General features: G+C 32.7%; 3 protein-coding genes across 3 annotated transcripts; 2 read left to right on the forward strand and 1 right to left on the reverse strand.

The window, feature by feature from the left end:
- Window positions 1–267: 267 nt before the first annotated feature.
- On the forward strand, window positions 268–4,151 carry LOC139516291 (uncharacterized). The gene is made up of 4 exons (XM_071306322.1): window positions 268–382; window positions 1,872–2,045; window positions 3,195–3,274; window positions 4,045–4,151. Exons 1-4 carry the CDS (start codon window positions 331–333, stop codon window positions 4,081–4,083), a joined length of 345 nt encoding a protein of 114 aa, XP_071162423.1. The 5' UTR covers window positions 268–330; the 3' UTR covers window positions 4,084–4,151.
- Window positions 4,152–6,767: 2,616 nt separating this feature from the next.
- On the forward strand, window positions 6,768–10,270 carry LOC139516292 (uncharacterized). The gene is made up of 4 exons (XM_071306323.1): window positions 6,768–6,898; window positions 8,652–8,822; window positions 9,381–9,463; window positions 10,035–10,270. Exons 1-4 carry the CDS (start codon window positions 6,853–6,855, stop codon window positions 10,104–10,106), a joined length of 372 nt encoding a protein of 123 aa, XP_071162424.1. The 5' UTR covers window positions 6,768–6,852; the 3' UTR covers window positions 10,107–10,270.
- Window positions 10,271–13,369: 3,099 nt separating this feature from the next.
- Window positions 13,370–19,634, reverse strand: LOC139515211 (cyclic GMP-AMP synthase-like receptor 2). The gene is made up of 2 exons (XM_071304775.1): window positions 19,576–19,634; window positions 13,370–14,512 (listed from the first exon to the last, which is right to left on the reverse strand). Exon 2 carries the CDS (start codon window positions 14,486–14,488, stop codon window positions 13,370–13,372), a length of 1,119 nt encoding a protein of 372 aa, XP_071160876.1. The 5' UTR covers window positions 14,489–14,512; window positions 19,576–19,634.
- Between the last annotated feature and the right edge of the window lie 681 nt (window positions 19,635–20,315).

The following is a 20,315-nucleotide window of genomic DNA, read 5'->3' on the forward strand; positions in this document are numbered from 1 at the left end:
ACACTTGTAAGAAGTATAAATATCATCTGTCGATACTCATATTCAATTAATCAAAAATCCACAACACCGCCAAAATTAACACAAACTTTATCATCAAAACTATTTAATATTCGAATACCATTTAGATTTTGAAAATACTTTCTGATATTGACTCATCATATGAAACGAATCAAGACTATATCTCGTTTGTCATTTGTGAATTTACAATTAGGGAATACACTATTTTATTATTCGACTATCGTTATGTCATACATGTATCTAGGACAAATAGATTAACTGTAATAATGAGTATGGTAATGATGGATATTTACATAAATTCGATAATAAACAATGGTGATCATGGCTGTTATAGTGTTTTTATTTTCTGCTTTATTTGTAACTGGTAAGTCTAAAACATCTTAAAACGTATTTCAAAACACATTAATATTATTTTAGGAGGAATTTCAAAAAACTACCGATCGAGACAGCCGAGATGCAGTGTGCAAATAATTACTTTTCTGTACGTATACCTTTTTTCGCGGGTAATTATTATCGCGATTTTATAATTATTGCCTTTCAGTTGAAATGTTTGATTTAGATTCGCGTGTATCTATTTTCGCGATAAAAAAAAAAACAATCGCGAAATTCGTGAAAATGAACACACCGCGAATATAAGTACAATATGTTTGTCTGTGTTAGGATTATTGCACTGATTTTGTAAAACATAAATAAATAAGGTGATGTGGTATGATTGCCAATGAGACAACTATCCCACAGAGTTCAAATGACCTGGATACATGTATAAGCAATTATAGGTCACCTTCAGCGATGAGAAAAAACTTAGCTGTTGTAAAAGGCTTTGTTACATGTAACTCTTTCACAACTGGTCCCCTTGTTCGGGGTCTGTTTTGCGTCGTTGTTCTCCTCGAATAGTTAATGCGTTTCCTCAGTTTTAGTTCGTAAGCCGAATTTATTTTTTTCTTTCGATTTATGAGTTTTGAACAGCGGTATACTACTGTTGCCTTTATTTGGCTTTAAAAATTTTAAGTGTGAGGTTTTCACAAACAATGATTTATACCTGTAACACATTAAATCATTAAACAGAAAGTTATTTTAGATAATTTATATTTTGGATAATACTTCACATTGATTCACGTGATTTATTAAGGACATTACACGACCAAAATGTCCTAACGTTTTGATTTTTTGCTGCATCGTTGAGTACTTTTTCTCGTTAGTTCCGAATAGAATTCATCAACCACCTTTGTGGAGAACGAATGTGTTAGAATGACAACTAGACGGGTGACTACACGAAAAAACAAGCATTCGGAAACATTATAAGAAGCATTATTACTTGGGTCACATAACTCGTTCTTTTTCTGATGTAAGCACAGTGAAAAATAGTTATTGATGAGTTCAGAACTATAGAACTCCTTTAGCAAGGAATTGCATATCTTTGAATGTGGACAAATGACGAGCCGATGAAACACTTTTTATATTAAGATAAAAAAAAATAAGACATGCAATACAGGCTCGACTTGTACGAAATGAGTGATTGTGTGATGAGAAATTGGTGATGAATAAATTGAATGCATGTTACTTTTCTTGTTTTCCTTTAGTTCCTTTATTTATTTTATCGAGTTACTTCTATTTCATTCCTCTATTAGAATGATAGACATCTGAGAAACGGATTATTTAAAAGTTGTTTACAGTTCCAACTAAAAAAAAGAACAAGTCCTCTGCAATTTTAAATTGAAGAGGATCTTGTGTTTTCTTTACCTATAGAACAAAGGGATGATGGTTTTCCTAGCAGGCAGATGACATGAGCTTTTAATTTATTACGTTTGTTAAACTTAACCTGTTTTAACCTTTAACCGTTCTTCAATTTTCAGCTGAATGTTTCATCAGGGTTAATAATTACGAAAATTCTGTATACATAGCCAAAGGTCCCGCACAGGGTTTCCAGACGGCACCTCCATCTTTCTATTTTGAACCAAAGGATTATGATTTATTTACCGCCGAAGATGACCAGGAAAGAACTGTAGTTGGTGATGAAGTCAAGAAAGGTATTGTAGTCATTCCCAGTTCTTGAGCAACCATATAACTTCAAGTGGGATTATGGTTTTTTTAGTCCGAGTCAGAAAATCGTTTTCTTTAAAATTTAACACTACAACGTATGGGAAAATCTAGATTCAGAATACTTTTTTGTCATCTGCCTTGACAACAATATATCACACAAGGTTTATCTTAGTTAGCAAAATATCTTCCCTCACCTTTTTTTAGTTAAAAAATAATAAGAAAAAAAACACACCTCCTTTTTTTAAATTAAATTGACGGTAATAACATTAACGATACCAATTTTCCTGCACCATATGCGCATTTCGACAATACATGTCTCTTCAGTGATGCTCGTGGCCAAAATATTTGAAATCCAAAGCGCAAATAAAAGATGAAGAGCTATAATCCAGAAGGTTCAAAAAGTATAGCCAAATCCGTGAAAGGAATCAGAGCTTTGCATGAGGGAGATACATTCCTTAATTTATAATAATTTCTAATATTTTGTAACAGCAAATTTTAATAACACAAAAACTCCGTATATTCATGCCAGTACCGAAGTACTGGTTACTGGGCTAGTGATTCCCTCGGGAACTAACAGTCCACCAGCAGAGGCATCGACCCAGTGGTAGTAATAACATTTAGTTAATAATGGTACCAATTTTCTGCACCAGATCCGCATTTCGACAACACATGTCTCTTCAGTGATGCTCGTGGCCAAAATATTTGAAATCCAAAGCTTATATAAAAGATGAAGAGCTATAATCAAAAAGGTCAAAAAGTATAGCCAAATCCGTGAAAGGAATCAGAGCTTTGCATGAGGAAGATACATTCCTTAATTTATAATAATTTCTAATATTTTGTAACAGCAAATTTTAATAACACAAAAAATTCGTATTTTCATGCCAGTACCGAAGTACTTGCTACTGGGCTGGTTATACCCTCGGGGACTAACAGTCCACCAGCAGAGTCATCGACCCAGTGGTAGTAATAACATTAACGGTACCAATTTTCCTGCACAAGATGCGCATTTCGGCAATACATATCTCTTCAGCGATGCTCGTGGCCAAAATATTTGAAATCCAAAGCTTATATAAAAGATGAAGAGCTATTATCCAAAAACCCTTTTATTAGTTAAACTTTAACAATGTATATTTCAGGTCATTTGGTCACATTTTACAAGTACAACACAGATTTTTATCCTATTGCCGTACTTGCATTTTTGTTTACTGACAATACTGTAAGTTTTTCTTAAAGCTGTTTTAGAATATAATCCAATCTAGGTATTATTTTCAAAAGTATGCACTAAACCATTGTTAATGATTTTAAAAAGCGTTCTTAATAAAGTTAACTAATGGCGCGACGTTAATATTTTCATTTTTAACATTGCAATTACCATATGGTTCTTTACTGTATTAAGACGAATGTTCGAAATTAGGCAAGCGAAACCCATGTCATCCGAGTTTGAATTTATATGAGTTACAACCTGTCCTAGCTAACCTAGTATTTCCTCACTAATGGGCAATGTGAAAAAAATGAAGAAGATGTGAAAAAAAATGAAGAAGACTTTTAGGCTATTCACACCATTAGTCAAAGACAAGAGTGCACGCGTTAATATGTCTCGCCTTCTTTACTAATGATTGATATTATGTTGATAGTCCTAAATATAAAGCTTTATTACAACTCTCACATAAACTTTACATTAACCAAGAGAACTAATTTAAACATTGACCAATGAACCATGAAAATGAGGTCAGATGATCCATGCCATACAGGCATGTCATCTAACAATGCTTCCATACAATAAAATCACCGAAGTTCCTCTTGCTAGAGAAAAAAACATCCAAACTGTAATTATGATTTAGTCATTGTACTTTTATACATGACCATAATTTACACTTAATTGAGCATAATTGTATATACATGGATGTGCAAGAATGTTAGTCTTTAAAGTTTATAATTTTCACACCAAGACTCATTTCTAATTATTAAATATATTCTATGTTTCAGTATTTCAATATAATACGAAGAACGTTGCTGCAGGTCTAGATTATGTCATTGGGTGCCATCATGTTCATGATGGTGTACCTTTTGTGAATAAAATAGTAGTAACTACATGTTAATTAATCTGATAAATGATTTACTGTTGGTGTTTAACGTCACTTTCATCACACTTGGATATATCATTGCCACCAGATTTTACGTTTAAAAATACGGAGTAACCAGAAGATTTAAACGATTTAACTTGTAAGGGAGCTACCATTTGATTTTTATGGGGGGGGGGGGGGGGGGGGGGGCTAGGATGAAATTTGAAAAAAATAGGCAGGACAGGAGTTTTGAGTAAAAAAAAAGGCAGGATGAGACACTTGCAAAAAAAAAAAGTCAGGACGACAATTTAGGTAAAAAAAAGTCAGGATAAACTAAAAAAAAAAGGCAGGACCGAACAGAGTGAAAAATAAAAAGGCAGGACAGAGATTACAGCTAAAAAAAATGCAGGACAAAATTTTTCATCCTATAGCCCCCCCTATAAAAATCAAATGGTAGCTCCCTAATTTATCTTCTATTTGTTAACATAAAAAATATATGGATATAAAGAATGATGGAATTTGTAATAAAAAAAATGTGAATATATAAACGTTATGTAGATATAGGAAGATGTGGTGTGAGTGCCAATGAGACAAGTTTCCATCCAAATAACAATTTTAAAAAAGTAAACCGTTATAGGTCAATGTACGGCCTTCAACATGGAGCCTTGGCTCACACCGAACAACAAGCTACAAATGTATAAAGGGTCCCAAAATTACTAGTGTAAAACCATTCAAACGGGAAAACCAACGGTCTAATCTATATAAAATTAAAAAAACAACGAGAAACGAGAAACACGTATAAATTACATAAACAAACGACAACTACTGTACATCAGATTCCTGACTTAGGACAGGTGCAAACATTTGCAGCGGGATTAAACGCTTTAATGGATCCAAACTTTCTCCCTTTTTCTGAAACAATAGCATAACATCACAACATAGAAAAACACATGAAAAAATATCAATTGGCAGACTTAACTCCATCAAAAAAAACGTACATTAATACACTATAAACGAATAAATTTGATCTGCGATATCTGAATGCAAATGCACAGTTAATAAAATATTAGGGACAAACATTCAAGGCCAAATAGCAAACAAACAAGTCCAAACAGTAGGCATGTAAACGCAACCAATAACAATAATAGTGTCATTCGGCAATCCTCGGTAGAATCCGCTACTCTCGTTAGATGAGGGTACTGAATCGGCCGAGGTGAGACGAATGTAATAGTGTGTCCTATGTATATGTATAATTTAAAGTAGTTGATCATGGTTTTCGGAACATACACTTAGTTTAAATAATTGTTTTATTAATTTTGTTCGTCAGGCTAATTTCGTTCATACCGAATACAAACTGTGATTTGCCCTGTATGACCAGACAAGGATATCAAATAAGTCTAACGTAAAAAGACAAGGTATGTCAGACCAGGAAACGGAAAACCTCTGTGTGTTGATATATCCGTTTCAGTAAACAATAAGTTAAGGAGGGAACTTTACTGAGTAACTTTAAATATATCGATAAACAAGTCCACTGTAATAAACTAACATTAATCGTTTAGCAATTTATATTTCACAACATTTGATACTGTTTGCGTACATGTTTTCGTTATTCGGTTGTTTTTCTTCCTATTTTTCTTTTTCTTTGATTGTTGTTGTTTTTTGTTTTTTTGTTTTGCTTTTTTTAATTTTTATCTCAAATGCTTTAATTTTGAAATTTAAAAGGTAATTTAGATTCTCCGATAACAATGCCAATGTTAGGTATGAAAATTATCTTAAACGGCGAACACATTTGATATATAATTAAGAAGTTATCACGGTACTTTTCATTGAAAGTGGGCCAAATTCTTAACATTTGACTGAATCACTTTATCACATGTTAATTTCAAAATCAATGACTCCACATCCAAATTAAAAATAAAGTACCAAAAAAAAATGTCAATTGATAATAAAATACATATCATGATTGAAAATTTCATGACAAGGTGTTCATTAAGACCAAAATGAGTCCAGAAATTCGTAAATAACAATGACGAGATAGACACAGTCATACAGAATGTGGCGGTATTAAGCTAGTTGGAAGGCCCGACAACCATCCCCAAATCTGGAAAAGTCCTCATAAAAACAAACTATGAAAATTATTTGAAAAGGGATTAACTCATCAGATGTATACAAAGCAGAAATACTTTTAACAAATTTAAAACAGAGTGAACGAGGCAGGGTACTTATACGCCCCAACAACAAAACGACACTAAGTACATGTCTAGGAGTTCTTGCAGTTACTGACAGCTAGCTCAAAACAAAAACAACGTATAAAAAAATCAGGCATCTAAGACGAAAATATCAAGCAGGTACACATACAACATACTGGATTTATCGTAAAGACGGTGTTACCTGAATTTGAAAGGGAAATGAAAGATAAATGCCCATAAACTCGGCAATAAAATGTGAAAATATGTTTGAAATATTCAACCATACATACTTTTTTTTTTTTCACATCAGACATTCCGCTTCTTCCCAAATGATTATTTTGATATGAAGAAAGCGTTTTCCTATCAATTCTCAATAAAGTCAGACTGTCAGAACTTGCCCAAATATCAAAGATGATATTGTTTGCTGGTGTTGCGTTTCATTTGATATTCAGTGTAAACTTACAAGTTATTGAAAATGCACTTAATATTGTGTTTATGAATATAAAACTCATCATAGCATAAATCGACTTCGTCAATTCAAGATGATCATACTAGTGTCCCTTTTTGTTTTATGCAGTTTTGGAATAGGTAAGTAATACAACAACATACAAATGTAATGTATTATTCTTATTTTTAATATGATTATAATATATCAACCTTTCATATTTTGTTAAGTGCATCGATTAAACTAGATATTTAAAAGACTTGTTTTGGCATATATAATTAATGTCTGGTATCAGATTTGAATCAAATCCTTATCAAAATAAAGTGCTTCATTAGATTTTTTTCCGAATTTATAGGTCATAGCTTTTATTTTGACGAAAGATACCACCGAGACAGTCAAATTCAAAAATCGAAAATAAGCTGATAGCGCCATGGCTAAAAATGAAAAGACAAACAGACAACATTACACATGACACGAAAGAAAACCAAAGTTAGCAACACGAGCCCCACTAAAAACTAGGGGTGGTCACAGGTGCTCCGGAAAGGTAAGCAGATCTTGCTCCACATGTGGCACCCGTCTAAATGTAGCCAACAGAATCATTCACCGTATAAATAATATATATATTAGTGCACAGCAACCTATTTTGGAAAAAAAATCTTCTTAAATCAGTTTTAAAAGTAACTTTACATAGTTTACTCAAAGTTTTATTCTTTTGAAAGTCCTTGACGAGTCCTTGCCTTGCTTTCAGTGTATATATAAGAGTCCAGGTATGGTCTAAAAGGGAATGGGAAATATTTGTATATAGAAGAAACAGGTTTATCGCTCGTCGATGAGATTGTAGCTAAGAAACACTCACTCTTTCGAAAAAAAATATCGATAATCTATCAATATTGTTTCATTCAATCCATAGCTTGTTGTAAGATGTGAAGGCCGTGCTTTGACCTATTATGGTTTACTTTTATAAATTGTTACTTTGGTGGAGAGTTGTCTCATTGGCACTCATACCACATATTCCTATATATATGTAGTTAAAAAACTTGTCCTTGATATATGAAACAAGAATCGAAAGGCTGAAAAAAATTAAAGTATATCTATGAAAGAGAAAATTTTAGGCTATTACATGTAGGATATATATAATCATTTTCATAACAGCGAGGACAATACCATTTCTTTGAGCGCCAAGGTTATAAATAAAATTGGCCAGCTAATAAGCTGAACGTTTTTTTCGGTAACGCCAACTTGTCATAAGCTATACGTGATATAGACATTTAAACTGGGGTTTGTCAAAGGTTCTAAACGCTTAAATCGAATAATATGAATAACTACCAAATAACTTAACCTTGTGTATTGATGTAAATGTTGAATACTTAAAACACTTTCTTCTCTAGCACCTGAATATACTTTTTACTCTTTTATTCTATGAAAATTCCCATTGCGGAAGTCCTGAAGTGGGCATACAATCACTGTAATCGATATTCATGCACTGATAAACGATTTAAAGAAAAATGTTCCGTTTTATAACCAACAAGTATATCTGTTGTCCACGCCGTTATCAAAATTATATTATGAACTCAAGGTGGATGAACTACAATTCTAATGCAATTATGTTGTAACAATTGTTCTGATTGGATGACAGCAAGCGTAATCTAAATTTGCGACAGTAAAACTACCGATGGACGTCCTTAAAGCTTCAAATACAATACAGTTATCTCTTAATTCATAATTTTCTTTCATTTGTAACTATGATCTATTAGGATTAGAAATGTCGTTTTTCCTTGGACTAAAATATATAGAGCAAATGCCTGGTGGTGCACAATGCGGGATAAGTACATGTACTACATTGTACAAAACATTTATATAAAAGTATAATGTTTAACTATTTAAATTCGATTTCAGTTGACTGTTACGTCAAGGTAGAAAATTACCAAGATTCTGTTTACATCAAAAAAGGATATTCCAGCAATCGTAGATTTTACCCAGCATCAAATATAACTGTTTTTGAACCGAGAAACTACGATTTTATGTCAGATGTAATTTGGAGTAGCGTTGATGGTGTTAACAAGAAAGGTGATTTTTTATTTTATTTTTTTTAATATCTATTATTTACTTCAATAGTTAAGGTCCTAGGATAGAGTGCTCGTCCTTTGATTTTCATAGTCATGCACTAGCTATATAGTGTGGACAGTGTTTAACGAGAGACATGTAATACAATATGTCTCTGGTATAACTTATACATATTATTCATACAGCTTCCATGTGTATTGATATTTTATGCATGGAATATTATATGTACATGTGAGATGTAAGTAAAGGATGAAATAAAATGTTTAACATATTCAAAGTGATGCCAAATCTTTATGTAAAGTAGTGATTTGTTCCATTTAAATGGTCAGAAAGTTGTATGTTTGAAGTTGTGAATGTACAACTGAATTATAGACAGAATTGCCCATATTATGATATTATACTATTTGTCCCAAAATAGTTCACTTCACTGTAGAAATCGTTTTGAGATACAAATGTACATGCATAGCAGACCTTTGAGAAACATGTTGAAAAGAATTGCTCTTTTTAATTTAAATTGTCGTTCTAAAGTTTAAAAAAAATCATTTTACATATATTTTTCAGGACATTTAATGAGGTTCTTCAATCACATGTACGATAGCAAAAATCTAGTTCCGATTTTACAATACTATTTTACAAATGATGAGGTATGTTACTGGATTAGGAGTGTTAGTCGTATAAACAATAGACGACAAAATATACTGTTCCATTTTGTTAATAAATTGATAAATCGTACTATTTTTTAAAAATATAATGAAAGGTACATAAATCAACAAACCGCGGGTTCCAAACCAAAGGTTTTACAAAACTTACTAATTTAGGAATAATTATACATAGAAAAAGGCATTATTATGTGAATAGAAAGAATTTGGGATTAAAATATGAGAAGAAAGCTTTTATAAAATCTTATTATAAAAAAAAATAATCAAAGTACTGAAGTACTGAAATCTGATGACTGCAAGTTCTTGTGGATGGACCGACAAACACTTGTCTCAAAAGAAAAATCACATCTCTATACCTGAAAGTGAGGTTATATACAGATATAATAAAGACATGAAAGTATTACTTGTGTCGGAAAGGAAGTGTTGCGTTTTTTTATGTTGCTCAATCTAAATGTACAACTTTTTTTGTGTCTCTCATTATCACAGTCATGCACAATGTTTCCAAACGCAATTTTCTTGTTATTACCATATAAAATTACTCATTTTCTAATTTCAGTATTACCAGAATATATCAAAAACTATTATTGAAGAGATGACTTACCGTCCAGTCTTTCACGTGAAGCTGTAAATGTTTTAGATTGTCGACTGTAACATTAAAAAAATAGTGTTCATTCATTTTAATGTTTTCAGTTGTTTTTTGTTGTTGTTTTTTTTAGTTTTATTTTATCTACCTAGTAACTTTCTGTTAATTTTTCAATAAAACAAATTGATTCGGTATTATCTAACAAGAAACCAAGGTAATATTGTTTGGATCTGTAGCCCAAATGCAGATATTCTAAATTATAATAAATCTTCAAATCACCTCTTTAGGACAGCAACCTCTGATATTTTTTTGTAATCAGGGTTGTGGCTATCTCTTCGAAAATCCAGTCTATCCGTTACTCTTTTATATTAAATAGTATTATCAAAAGTGACATCATTTTCATCCAATCAGAGGACAGATCGTCAAGAACGCCAAAGCCGTTACAATCATTCAGGTCAAAGGTTTATCAAATCGAAACTAACCCAGAATGCATCGAAAAATTGAAAACGGGACTCTTTAGACTAGTTTAAAGCTAGAAACATTCATTGCCAACATTAATTGCACAATTTGTCTAAACCGGGCGACCATCAACTTACAATATACACTGTACGAACGTCATTTTTAGTCGAGCGTTTGGTTTTGACAGGTTTTTCTTAAGTTAATAGCATTCATACTTGAAAAATAATATGACATATATACAACCTTTATATTTATAATCGTTATGGTATTACATATACAGTATATTATACATGTATATGTCTATTTTAATCGATTATCCCAATACTGCTTAACAGCCTGCATCTTCGTCGGAATTAGTATATTTTGTACTGGTTGTGGTAAGTAAGAAATATTGTACTTTTCCTTTATAGTATTCATTATAGCATGTGCGATAAATTGATACTCATCAGAAATCATTGGAGTATACAGCTGATCTTCGCTATCTTTCAAAAGGAAATATAACCGCAACACGTCATCTTGACCATCTTGCGATAAGGTTCTAACTATACACTGAATCATTACATATATGCCGATGATAATCACATTCATAACAAAAGGATGATTCATCAACGAAGTCGAAACCAACTCAGACAAACACTTGTCATGGGTAAATCTTTCCTTTAACCATATCGGGAAAGAAATTTGTAGATACTGGTCTACTTTCCAATTCTTGATTGCATCGACAATAACTGGATGAATTTTGTTCATCTCGGTTAAAGCAATGGTAAAGTCGCCGTTCAAGTAGTAGAAAAGTGCCAATTGAACTCTTCCCGATATTAGTCTGTCATTGAATCCACAAGGATAAATAAGTGAAAGAGAGTCCTTGTACAAACTTTCAGCTTTTTTTCGCGAATATCTGGTTCTAAGTGAGTGATAATAATCTGCTATCTGCCTCCTGATGACGGTTTGAAAGGCATCAATAAACTCCAGTGAAATTATTTGCGGTAGAATTGCTACTACTTCCTCTAATGCTTCGCACTGAGAACGACTCTGAATCGACATCATGATTGATAGCGATGACAAAATGAGCGACTCATTCATAATTAGCTGCTCACAAAATGTCTCTGAGATTTCTTTACATTTACGAATAGCGTTACAGAGTATCCTACATGAGGTAATTCTTTTATTTTTCGTATACCAGTTCATTGAATGTTTAAAAATATCTTTAATATCATTTTCACAAAGTAATTCGGCAATGGTTTCTTTTATGCGACCGGATGTCAAGATAGCACTAATCCCAAACAGAAAAATAAATGAACAAATTGCTTTCAAATCGTAATCAAATCTCTTTCAAATCGTGATTCTGCGATTTGTTAGTACCATTTGCTTGCGATTCATTAAACAAATCATAGACAAATCAGAATTTTCCAAATTCCCTAAATCTGATTTCTATGTGATTTCTTTCTTTGGTATGATTTGTAAGCCATTTGTTTCTGTTTTTGTGTGATTTCTTTATGATTTGTTTACTTAGAATATCGTATGAAATGATTTGAAAGAGATTTGTTAACTTTGTTAGCTAGAACGGTGTGATTTCGTTATGATTTGTTAACTTTGAATATCATATGAAATGATTTGAAAATGATTTGTTTACTTTCTTAGCTATCTTGGTGTGATTCATTGATGATTTGCTACAATGAATAAAATGTTAATGCATTCCAGGTTTCTTTGTTTATCTATCTCTCTGACTTCCGGTTGAGGTCAAATTCAAATTTCAAATACTGTTCTATATTAACTGAACAAAGAAGGTTGCAAGATGGGGAGTTTTATTCAGTCTATGAAAGATGACGGTGGTAAGGAATCTTAATATTTATAATTTCACATATTTAACTAATACTATTCAAATGTTAACCTTTAAAATTCAGAAACTGTGCATTTCAGTATCTCCTTATAATAATGATAGTTGAAGTGATGTCAGGATTAATTTTAAAAATAAAAATGTGTAAAAGATGTGTAAACAGATCAAAACATTTCAAGACTAGCTTCCCGCGCCAGCAGATAAAATTCACTGGCAAGTTTAATGTTTTAATTGTTGTTTACTGACCAGGTCCCGGGCAAAATGGACAAATCTATATATATATTATATATCACAATGTAGCAGATTTGGACCAAGACTAAGACCCATCACCTATTCGACATTATTCTACTAAGTACACGTGGTTGCCTATGTTTTTTTTCTTCAAATTTCGGGTAAAAAGTAAGAGAAACTTCACAAAGAACAATTTGTTCCTCATCGCAACCAAAGGTAGTTCTTCTTTTAACAATTAGTGGAGTAGCTATTAAAGGTAAAATGAAGACACTTGCGCTTCAAAGTTTTGGGGTTTCAGGGGCAGAACTTATTTTTGATCTGGATGTTAATGATATAATCTGTGAATTGATGATTGATGCCAATTTATTTACGATTTGCTTGTGATTTGCTTGAGGTAGGAATATGATTTACTTCTGATTTGTTAAAGATTTGATAACAATTTCTTAACGATTTGAAAACAATTTGCTTCTGATTTGTAAATGATTTCAAAACAATTTCTTGGCAATTTGTTTATGATTTGCTTATGATTTGTAAGCAATTTGTTCGTGATTTGTTATTGTGATTTGTTAGCTCATTTGCATGTGAAATTTTATCACTTTCAAATCACAAAGAAATCATACGATTTGTTTATCATTTGTTACCCTGATTTGCTTATGATTTGTAAGCAATTTGTTCGTGATTTGTTATTGTGATTTGTTAGCTCATTTGCATGTGAAATTTTATCACTTTCAAATCACAAAGAAATCATACGAGTTGTTTATCATTTGTTACCATGATTTGTTCCTCAATCTTTTTTGTTTGGGATCATATCCGCTAGAATAAGACATTCGTCTTTAGACTTGTGATCTATCATGTTATTCTGTGGAATGAAGTAGTTCGGTAGGTAGTGATTCATGTACATGATGTGAAGAAGAGTCAGCGATTTGAATAATAACTCCGTTAACCGGATCGGCTGCCATTCCGCATTGTGTATGACGTCACTTATCCAAAATATCACCGTCTTCATGAAATATGAACATAGGACATCTGAATTTTTTAGATGTATCATTTTAAAATGCTTGAGTAGATAATAACAATGGTATTGGGTGTCCGTCCAATTCATCACCAAGACCTTTTCTGCTTCTGTAAAAGACAGTCTCCATTCTATATCTTTATGTTTACTCAGGGCGTGACCAGTCGCTACAGCATAAACACTTAAGTGTTTCATTTTTTCAACATCGCCATTAAAGTGTGCTCGTTGAAAAATATCATTAGCAAATGATGGCCAATGAGTGCATTTGATGGCGTGTACAATGTCGGTTGAAAATCCTTCAACACCCTCTTCTGTGAGAGCAGGTCCGTTTATATGATTTTTATACCCAGTCGTTCCGCATTCTTTCATAGCTCTCACAAATCCTTTACTGCTCAAGTAATAGTGACGTCCATCTTTCTTAATCAGATAATCTTGAAAACCATTGAATCTTCGCGTATTAGAAGGGATAATTAATTTGATGTATCCTTGGTGACAAAGGTCGGAAATGAAAGGAAAACTGTTCACATTATCCCGTAACTTTCCAAAGTACTCGTAAGATTCGACCCAAGTAGCCACGAAAATCATATCCAAGTCGCATGCATTTGGCATTCCTTCTGCATAGCTCCCAGCAAACACTGGCAAGACCTTTGACTCGTTCAAATCAGGTTCGAGCTCGCGCCATTTTCTTGCATATGCCTGCCAAACGTTTACACAGTTTATTTTCATCTGACGGGTAACCATTTCATATGTCATCATTTCTGTTACAAAATAAGTCCAGGGTTCCGACTTCCAGTCCTCAGGTAATTCGGATTTGCTTAAAATGGTTCGCACTTCCTCTACCACGGAGTTGCCATCTGAGTTGAACGCAAAAGCTGTTTTGATTGACTGCATTTTTATATTCGTGTTTTTATGTTTCTATAAAGAAAATAAAATGTTTTAAAATAAATATGTCTGGAGATGTCAAACTCAACAATAGACCCCTTAAGGTAGATAGGGTGTCTTCCTCTATCTTGGATTTTAAAATACCAAAAAACAATCGGTCTAGATCTTTAGTAAAATGTGAAAATTTTGAGACTAGTAGGTTATTCATGTGTACGAATTTTCATTTCAATATAGAAAATGACATGTTTTATCATATTTATGGTTGTATTTTACAAAAAAACAGAATACTTTTGTTTGATTAAGTTTTTTCAATCTTTGCCAAATAAGGGGGAGGCACAATGTAAGGGCAGATAATTCAGATAAAGTTACTTCTACAATAGAATGTGTTAGGAATTTACATATTTCATTATGTAGCAAGAAAACGAGTCCCGTAACCCCATTTTTTTTTCTTATCTGAAAGCACAATATTAGAGCTATCTTCTCATATTTTATCTCAAAATTCTATTATGTAGTTTTCGTTATATGGCAGAAAATTGGGTTTTCCATGCAGAATCTTAGATTATACAAAATCTGTCAATTTTGCACTACCTGTAGCGTGAAAATAATCCCCGTGACCCATTCCTTTTATCATTTTTTTTAAAAGCATGATAATAACTACATTTTGGCAAATTATTAAACAATTCTATGGATTATAATTTAGACCTTAACATAGATTTGTTATTAATAGTTGAAGTTAGAGTTTGTAGAATTTTCTATTATTTTCATATCATTGACAATGAGGGTCGTTTGAAAACAAAACTGTACTGTTATACCACTGTCCCAGGTTAGAGGGAGGGTTGGGATTCCGCTAACATGTTTATCACCGCCACATTACGTATGTATGTTCCTGTCCCAAGTCAGGAGCCTGTAATTCAGTGGTTGACGTTTGTTTATGTGTTACATATTTGTTTTTCGTTCATTTGTTGTTGTATTTTTATATAAATGAGGCCGTTAGTTTTCTCGTTTGAAATGTTTCACATTGTCATTTCGGGGCCAGTTATAGCTGACTATGAGTTATGGACTTTGCTCATTGTTGAAGGCCATACTTTGACCTATAGTTGTTAATTTCTGTGTCATTTTGGTCTCTTGTGGATAGTTGTCTCATTGGCAATCATACCACATATTCTTTTTTCATATTTACGACATAAGAGATTATTTCAGCTTCAATTGTGAACTTTCCATTTTTATGTAGCAACATTCAAGCAGCGCCTGCAAACGGAGTGTATATCTCCCAATTGATACGATACTCCCGGGCTTGTGTTTCCAATCATAATTTCCTTGATACTAAGAGGATTTCTGCTCTCAAGGAAGCTATTAAACCAAGAGTTCCAAATGGTTAAGTTGAAATCTTCCTTCGTAAATTTTACGGACACCATCACAAGTTTGTTGACCGTTATGGAATAACCGTTTTACAGATGATATCGGATATGTTCCTTATGTCGTAACTACAATCCACTTACTTTTTCACCACGAATGTGACCTACCGAATTAGACTATTTACCGGGTTTGTAATAATATGAGCAACACGACGGGTGCCACATGTGGAGCAGGATCTGCTTACCTTTCCGAAGCACCTGAGATAACCCCCAGTTTTTGTTGGGGTTCGTGTTGCTTAGTCTTTAGTTTTCTATGTTGTGTCTTTTGTACTATTATATTTCTGTTTGTCTTTTTACAGCGGATGACCGTGAGTCATTCCAATGTATTGATTGCTATCGCCTAAATTTCCATTATGTAAATTAGTTTTGGGTTTTTAACCGATCTATAAACATGATAAATACGCCAACATCATCGAGTGCAAAATAATATTCCTTATCGCTTGCTATAAATTCATTTGTTAAATGAATACTCATCAAATATTTGTTAAGAACATAATTTAATAAAATTAAAATGTTTTATATGTATGTAAGCAAAAATTATAAATATCTATGCAGACGTACATAAAAATTGTGTTAACGCATGCGGATGAATATCTCACAATCTCCTATTTATAAAGGAGATGAAGATCATATATAATTTATACAGATACATGCAGAGTTATTGGTCCTTGCTCTCTTGTTTTGCGGGGAAATATGAATGCCTACTCAAATCTAATCTATAAGAAAAATCTAATTATAATAGAATAGTGTCCACCATGCACTTGTACTGCACTATTAATATTTAGTAGAATAGAATGATAAACAAATAGATGTAAATTTGTATACATGTAACTGTAATATACAAATATTAATATAATATAAACCAGAGTATATGGATTTGTATCACTACAATACATATATATTTATATAATAGTTATTACGGTGATGTTGAATTCCCTTCCATTTAATTACCTTCCACACAAGAACTTGTCTCAGAAAAAAATAATACATCTATACATCAACCTCACTTTCAGGTATAAAGATGTGATTTTTTTCTGGGACAAATGCTTGTGACCATTCAAAAGAACTTGCGGTCATCCAATGTTCAGTACTTCAGTACTTTGATTAATTTTTAGCCATGGCATTGTCAGTTTATTTTCGTTCTCTGAGTTTGACTGTTCCTCCGGTATCTTTCGCCCCTTTTTTGTCCTAAAAGTAGTACACTAAACTAAGATTTTTAATTTAAAGTTACTGTCTAAAACAAATGCGCCACAACATAATTGTTTCCAGTCCAAACGACTGACATGCTTTTATCTAACTATATTCTTTTAATCAGATGTCTACGAATGTTTCTGACCGTACAGGACACTCACGGGTATCCACAGTCATTAAAAAACTAGTCGCTGTCATATATATCTTTAACATTATTACACTTTTTTTATTTGTTTGATTAAATTGAAAATAAAATCGAAGACATCGAAGTAAACAAGAGTGAAAACGCTGAAATGAAATGCCGCGCCTGCTTTACTGACCATTGATTTTATTTTCAAAGTCTTACAGATAAAGTTTTAACTAAAAACATCTCAGAAACGGAGGCCAGATAAAATGTGTCAGCTGACAGACATATACACCTAAGAATTTGCTTATGATAATAAAAAAAAAAACCTCAACATTGCCTAATAAACCATGAAAATGAGGTGAAGATGATAACTGCCAGACAGACATATACACATTAAAACCTTTTCATACACCAACTATAGATGACCTATCCTCTAAAGTAACTAGACTCAAGCTGGCCTAAAGTACTTGAAATACAGACAATAACACAAAATCTTAACATTAACCAATGAATTATGAAATAGGTGAAGGTCAGATGATATCTGCGAGACAGACTTATACACCTTACAACCATTCAATACACAAAATATACATGTAGTTGATCTATTGTGTATAGTACTTAAAATACAGACTAAACCTAAAAAAACTTATCAATAAACAATGAACTGTTACAATGAAAATGCGGTCAAGGTCAGATGAAACCTGCCAGACTGACATATATCCATTACAGTTGATCTATTGATTATAATAGTACTTGAAAAAGGACCAAGACACAAACAACTTAAAATTGATATAACCAATGAACTTGCATGAAAATGAGGTCAGACAAAACCTGCCAGACTGATATGTTCCCATAACAGTCATTCCGTACACCACATATAGTTGACAGACGGCTTATAGTAGTAGAGAAACGGACCTAGTTACGTAACTTTAACCTTGATCATTGATCATCCATGAAATACGGTAGAGGTCCGGTGAAACAGATATACAGACGTTGCAAGGAACCTATATATATACCAAAAATGGTTATCATACTAAAGTATTACTCATCATGAGTGAGAAACTCACATGACAAAATAAAAATATTTTTTTTACCATGCTGTTGTGAACTTTTGAAGTGAGGTCATGGACACTGGACATATGAAAAACGGAAACTTCGTAAAATAAGGTATATGCAAACAAAACACGAATCATAAGGGTCTTCAGGCTTCTGGAATATAAAGCTTTGAACAAATTGTTTCTCAGCCGTCGCCAGATAGCAGTAGCATTGTCTCGCATACTGCGACTTTCGTCGCAAGCGAGACAAAAATAATTTAAAATAAAAAGCCTTCCGGGACGTCGTAATTACTGTGACGGTATCTACTATAAATTCATAGACAGGCCACTTCTACAATAAATAGATTATCGCTGTTGCTGCACCGATAGTGTCTAAATCAATAAAGAAGTTTTCAAGCAGTACGTATTGATCTTAAAGAACAAAGTAAGTGTCTTTTGACTTCTTTGCCCGTTTTAACCGTTTATACCAGTGTAGGATTAAGGATGTACACCAACTGGCACTTGTTTCCCTCAAAGTCTATTATATCTTGCTGAAACATCAATATCTTATATGATTACGGTCGACATACATGTACTTGGAAGGCCTGTTAAGAATAATTCAAATAGTAGAAATAGGCGTGTTATACACCATTTTGTAGATAATCTAATGTAAAGTTACAGCAGTAATTTTCAGTGGGTTATGGACTAACACATATTCGAAATATAAGGGAAGGTCGCGACCGGGTGACAAAGTCACATTTCTAAAAAAAAAAAAAAAATACGAGTTACATTTGTAAGAACCAGACGGAAATTAAAATATATAGATATTATATTCTATCATTTAAAATAATTTGCAGTCGTGTGTTATTCCAGAATATTAAACTCGTTAACTACGCATTTTTTTCGAGGTCAGTTGCAGTAGTTATATGTTATATCAAGTTATATACTAGGCAATCTTGTATATATAGGAAAGTTCCTATGTGAACACCCCCACTCTACCATGTCTACCAACATTGAGTGGAAAATGTATTATACTATAGATAAAATTAAAATACTGAATATATACACATAAGTTGCGATATATGTATTATAGGTAGATTACAGTAGCGTTACATATTTACACAATTATTAAAAGTAGACACAAATCAATAAAAGATGTTTAATTTGACTGATAAAAACATATATTACATAGCCTGCATACATAGGTCGTTTACATCCAGAAGATGAAAGTACATTACTACACAGTTATTCCATTCGGAAATATATTTTGACAATGGTTAATGAATATCAATAGCGTGCTGCATACGGATTTCAATAATTGTGACTTACCCAGCTGTTCTATGCGTTCTACATACATGTTCTACTTTCAAATTCGTGTTCTATTTTTGGTGATACAGTAATTTATAATCTACTGAATCAATACCGGATTTTAACTTGTTTACGGAATGTGTAAGTAAGTAAGTAAGTAAGTAAGTAATGACTTTATTTACAGAGGGTGACTCAGTTAGCTCCAACCCCCGGAACCCCGATACCCCCTGGATCCGCCAATGTAGTAGAAGTTAGCAACTATAGGTCACCAACAATGAGCAAAACCAATACATCATCGTAAGCCACAAATGTAAAACAATTCAAACGAAAAAGTAAATGGCATGCTTTATTAAAACTATGAACGAAAAACAAATATTAGCATTCAAGAATTGGTTGGTCCTTAATGCTATTCAACTTCGTGCTTTGAGTGCATTTCTTTCTAACCAAAATTTTGTAAACGTTGTGTTGCGTTTGTTGTTGTTTTCTAAACGATACAAAAGTAGAAACAAATACATCGTTTTCTAAGTCTTTACTGACCCTGTTTGAACTTGTAACTAAGTATGCACATGTTGTTAGTAAACAGACTTTTTACAAACGTAGAAAAAAATGCATCGCTTAATCAGGTTGAAGTTAGAAACAAATGTAGCGTTTAATTGTACTAACAAACGATGAACGACAAACTGTATTCGCATCTTTAGCAAGTGAATAGTTTGTCAAAGTTCATGTAAACTTTGAAAACGTATGTTTGAAACAAATGATCA

The sequence above is a fragment of the Mytilus edulis genome, chromosome 3 (assembly GCF_963676685.1).
Source record: "Mytilus edulis chromosome 3, xbMytEdul2.2, whole genome shotgun sequence".
Lineage (NCBI taxonomy): Eukaryota > Metazoa > Mollusca > Bivalvia > Mytilida > Mytilidae > Mytilus > Mytilus edulis.

Excerpts from the sequence above, each read along its gene's own strand:
- LOC139516291 (XM_071306322.1), top strand. The coding sequence starts at position 331 with ATGGTGATCATGGCTGTTATAGTGTTTTTATTTTCTGCTTTATTTGTA. Across the intron at positions 383-1,871 it reads TTCTGCTTTATTTGTAACTG|CTGAATGTTTCATCAGGGTT; the intron begins GTAAGTCTAAAA and ends TTCAATTTTCAG. Across the intron at positions 3,275-4,044 it reads TTTTGTTTACTGACAATACT|TATTTCAATATAATACGAAG; the intron begins GTAAGTTTTTCT and ends TCTATGTTTCAG.
- LOC139516292 (XM_071306323.1), top strand. The coding sequence starts at position 6,853 with ATGATCATACTAGTGTCCCTTTTTGTTTTATGCAGTTTTGGAATAG. Across the intron at positions 6,899-8,651 it reads TTTATGCAGTTTTGGAATAG|TTGACTGTTACGTCAAGGTA; the intron begins GTAAGTAATACA and ends ATTCGATTTCAG. Across the intron at positions 8,823-9,380 it reads TGATGGTGTTAACAAGAAAG|GACATTTAATGAGGTTCTTC; the intron begins GTGATTTTTTAT and ends TATATTTTTCAG.
- LOC139515211 (XM_071304775.1), bottom strand. The coding sequence starts at position 14,488 with ATGCAGTCAATCAAAACAGCTTTTGCGTTCAACTCAGATGGCAACTCC.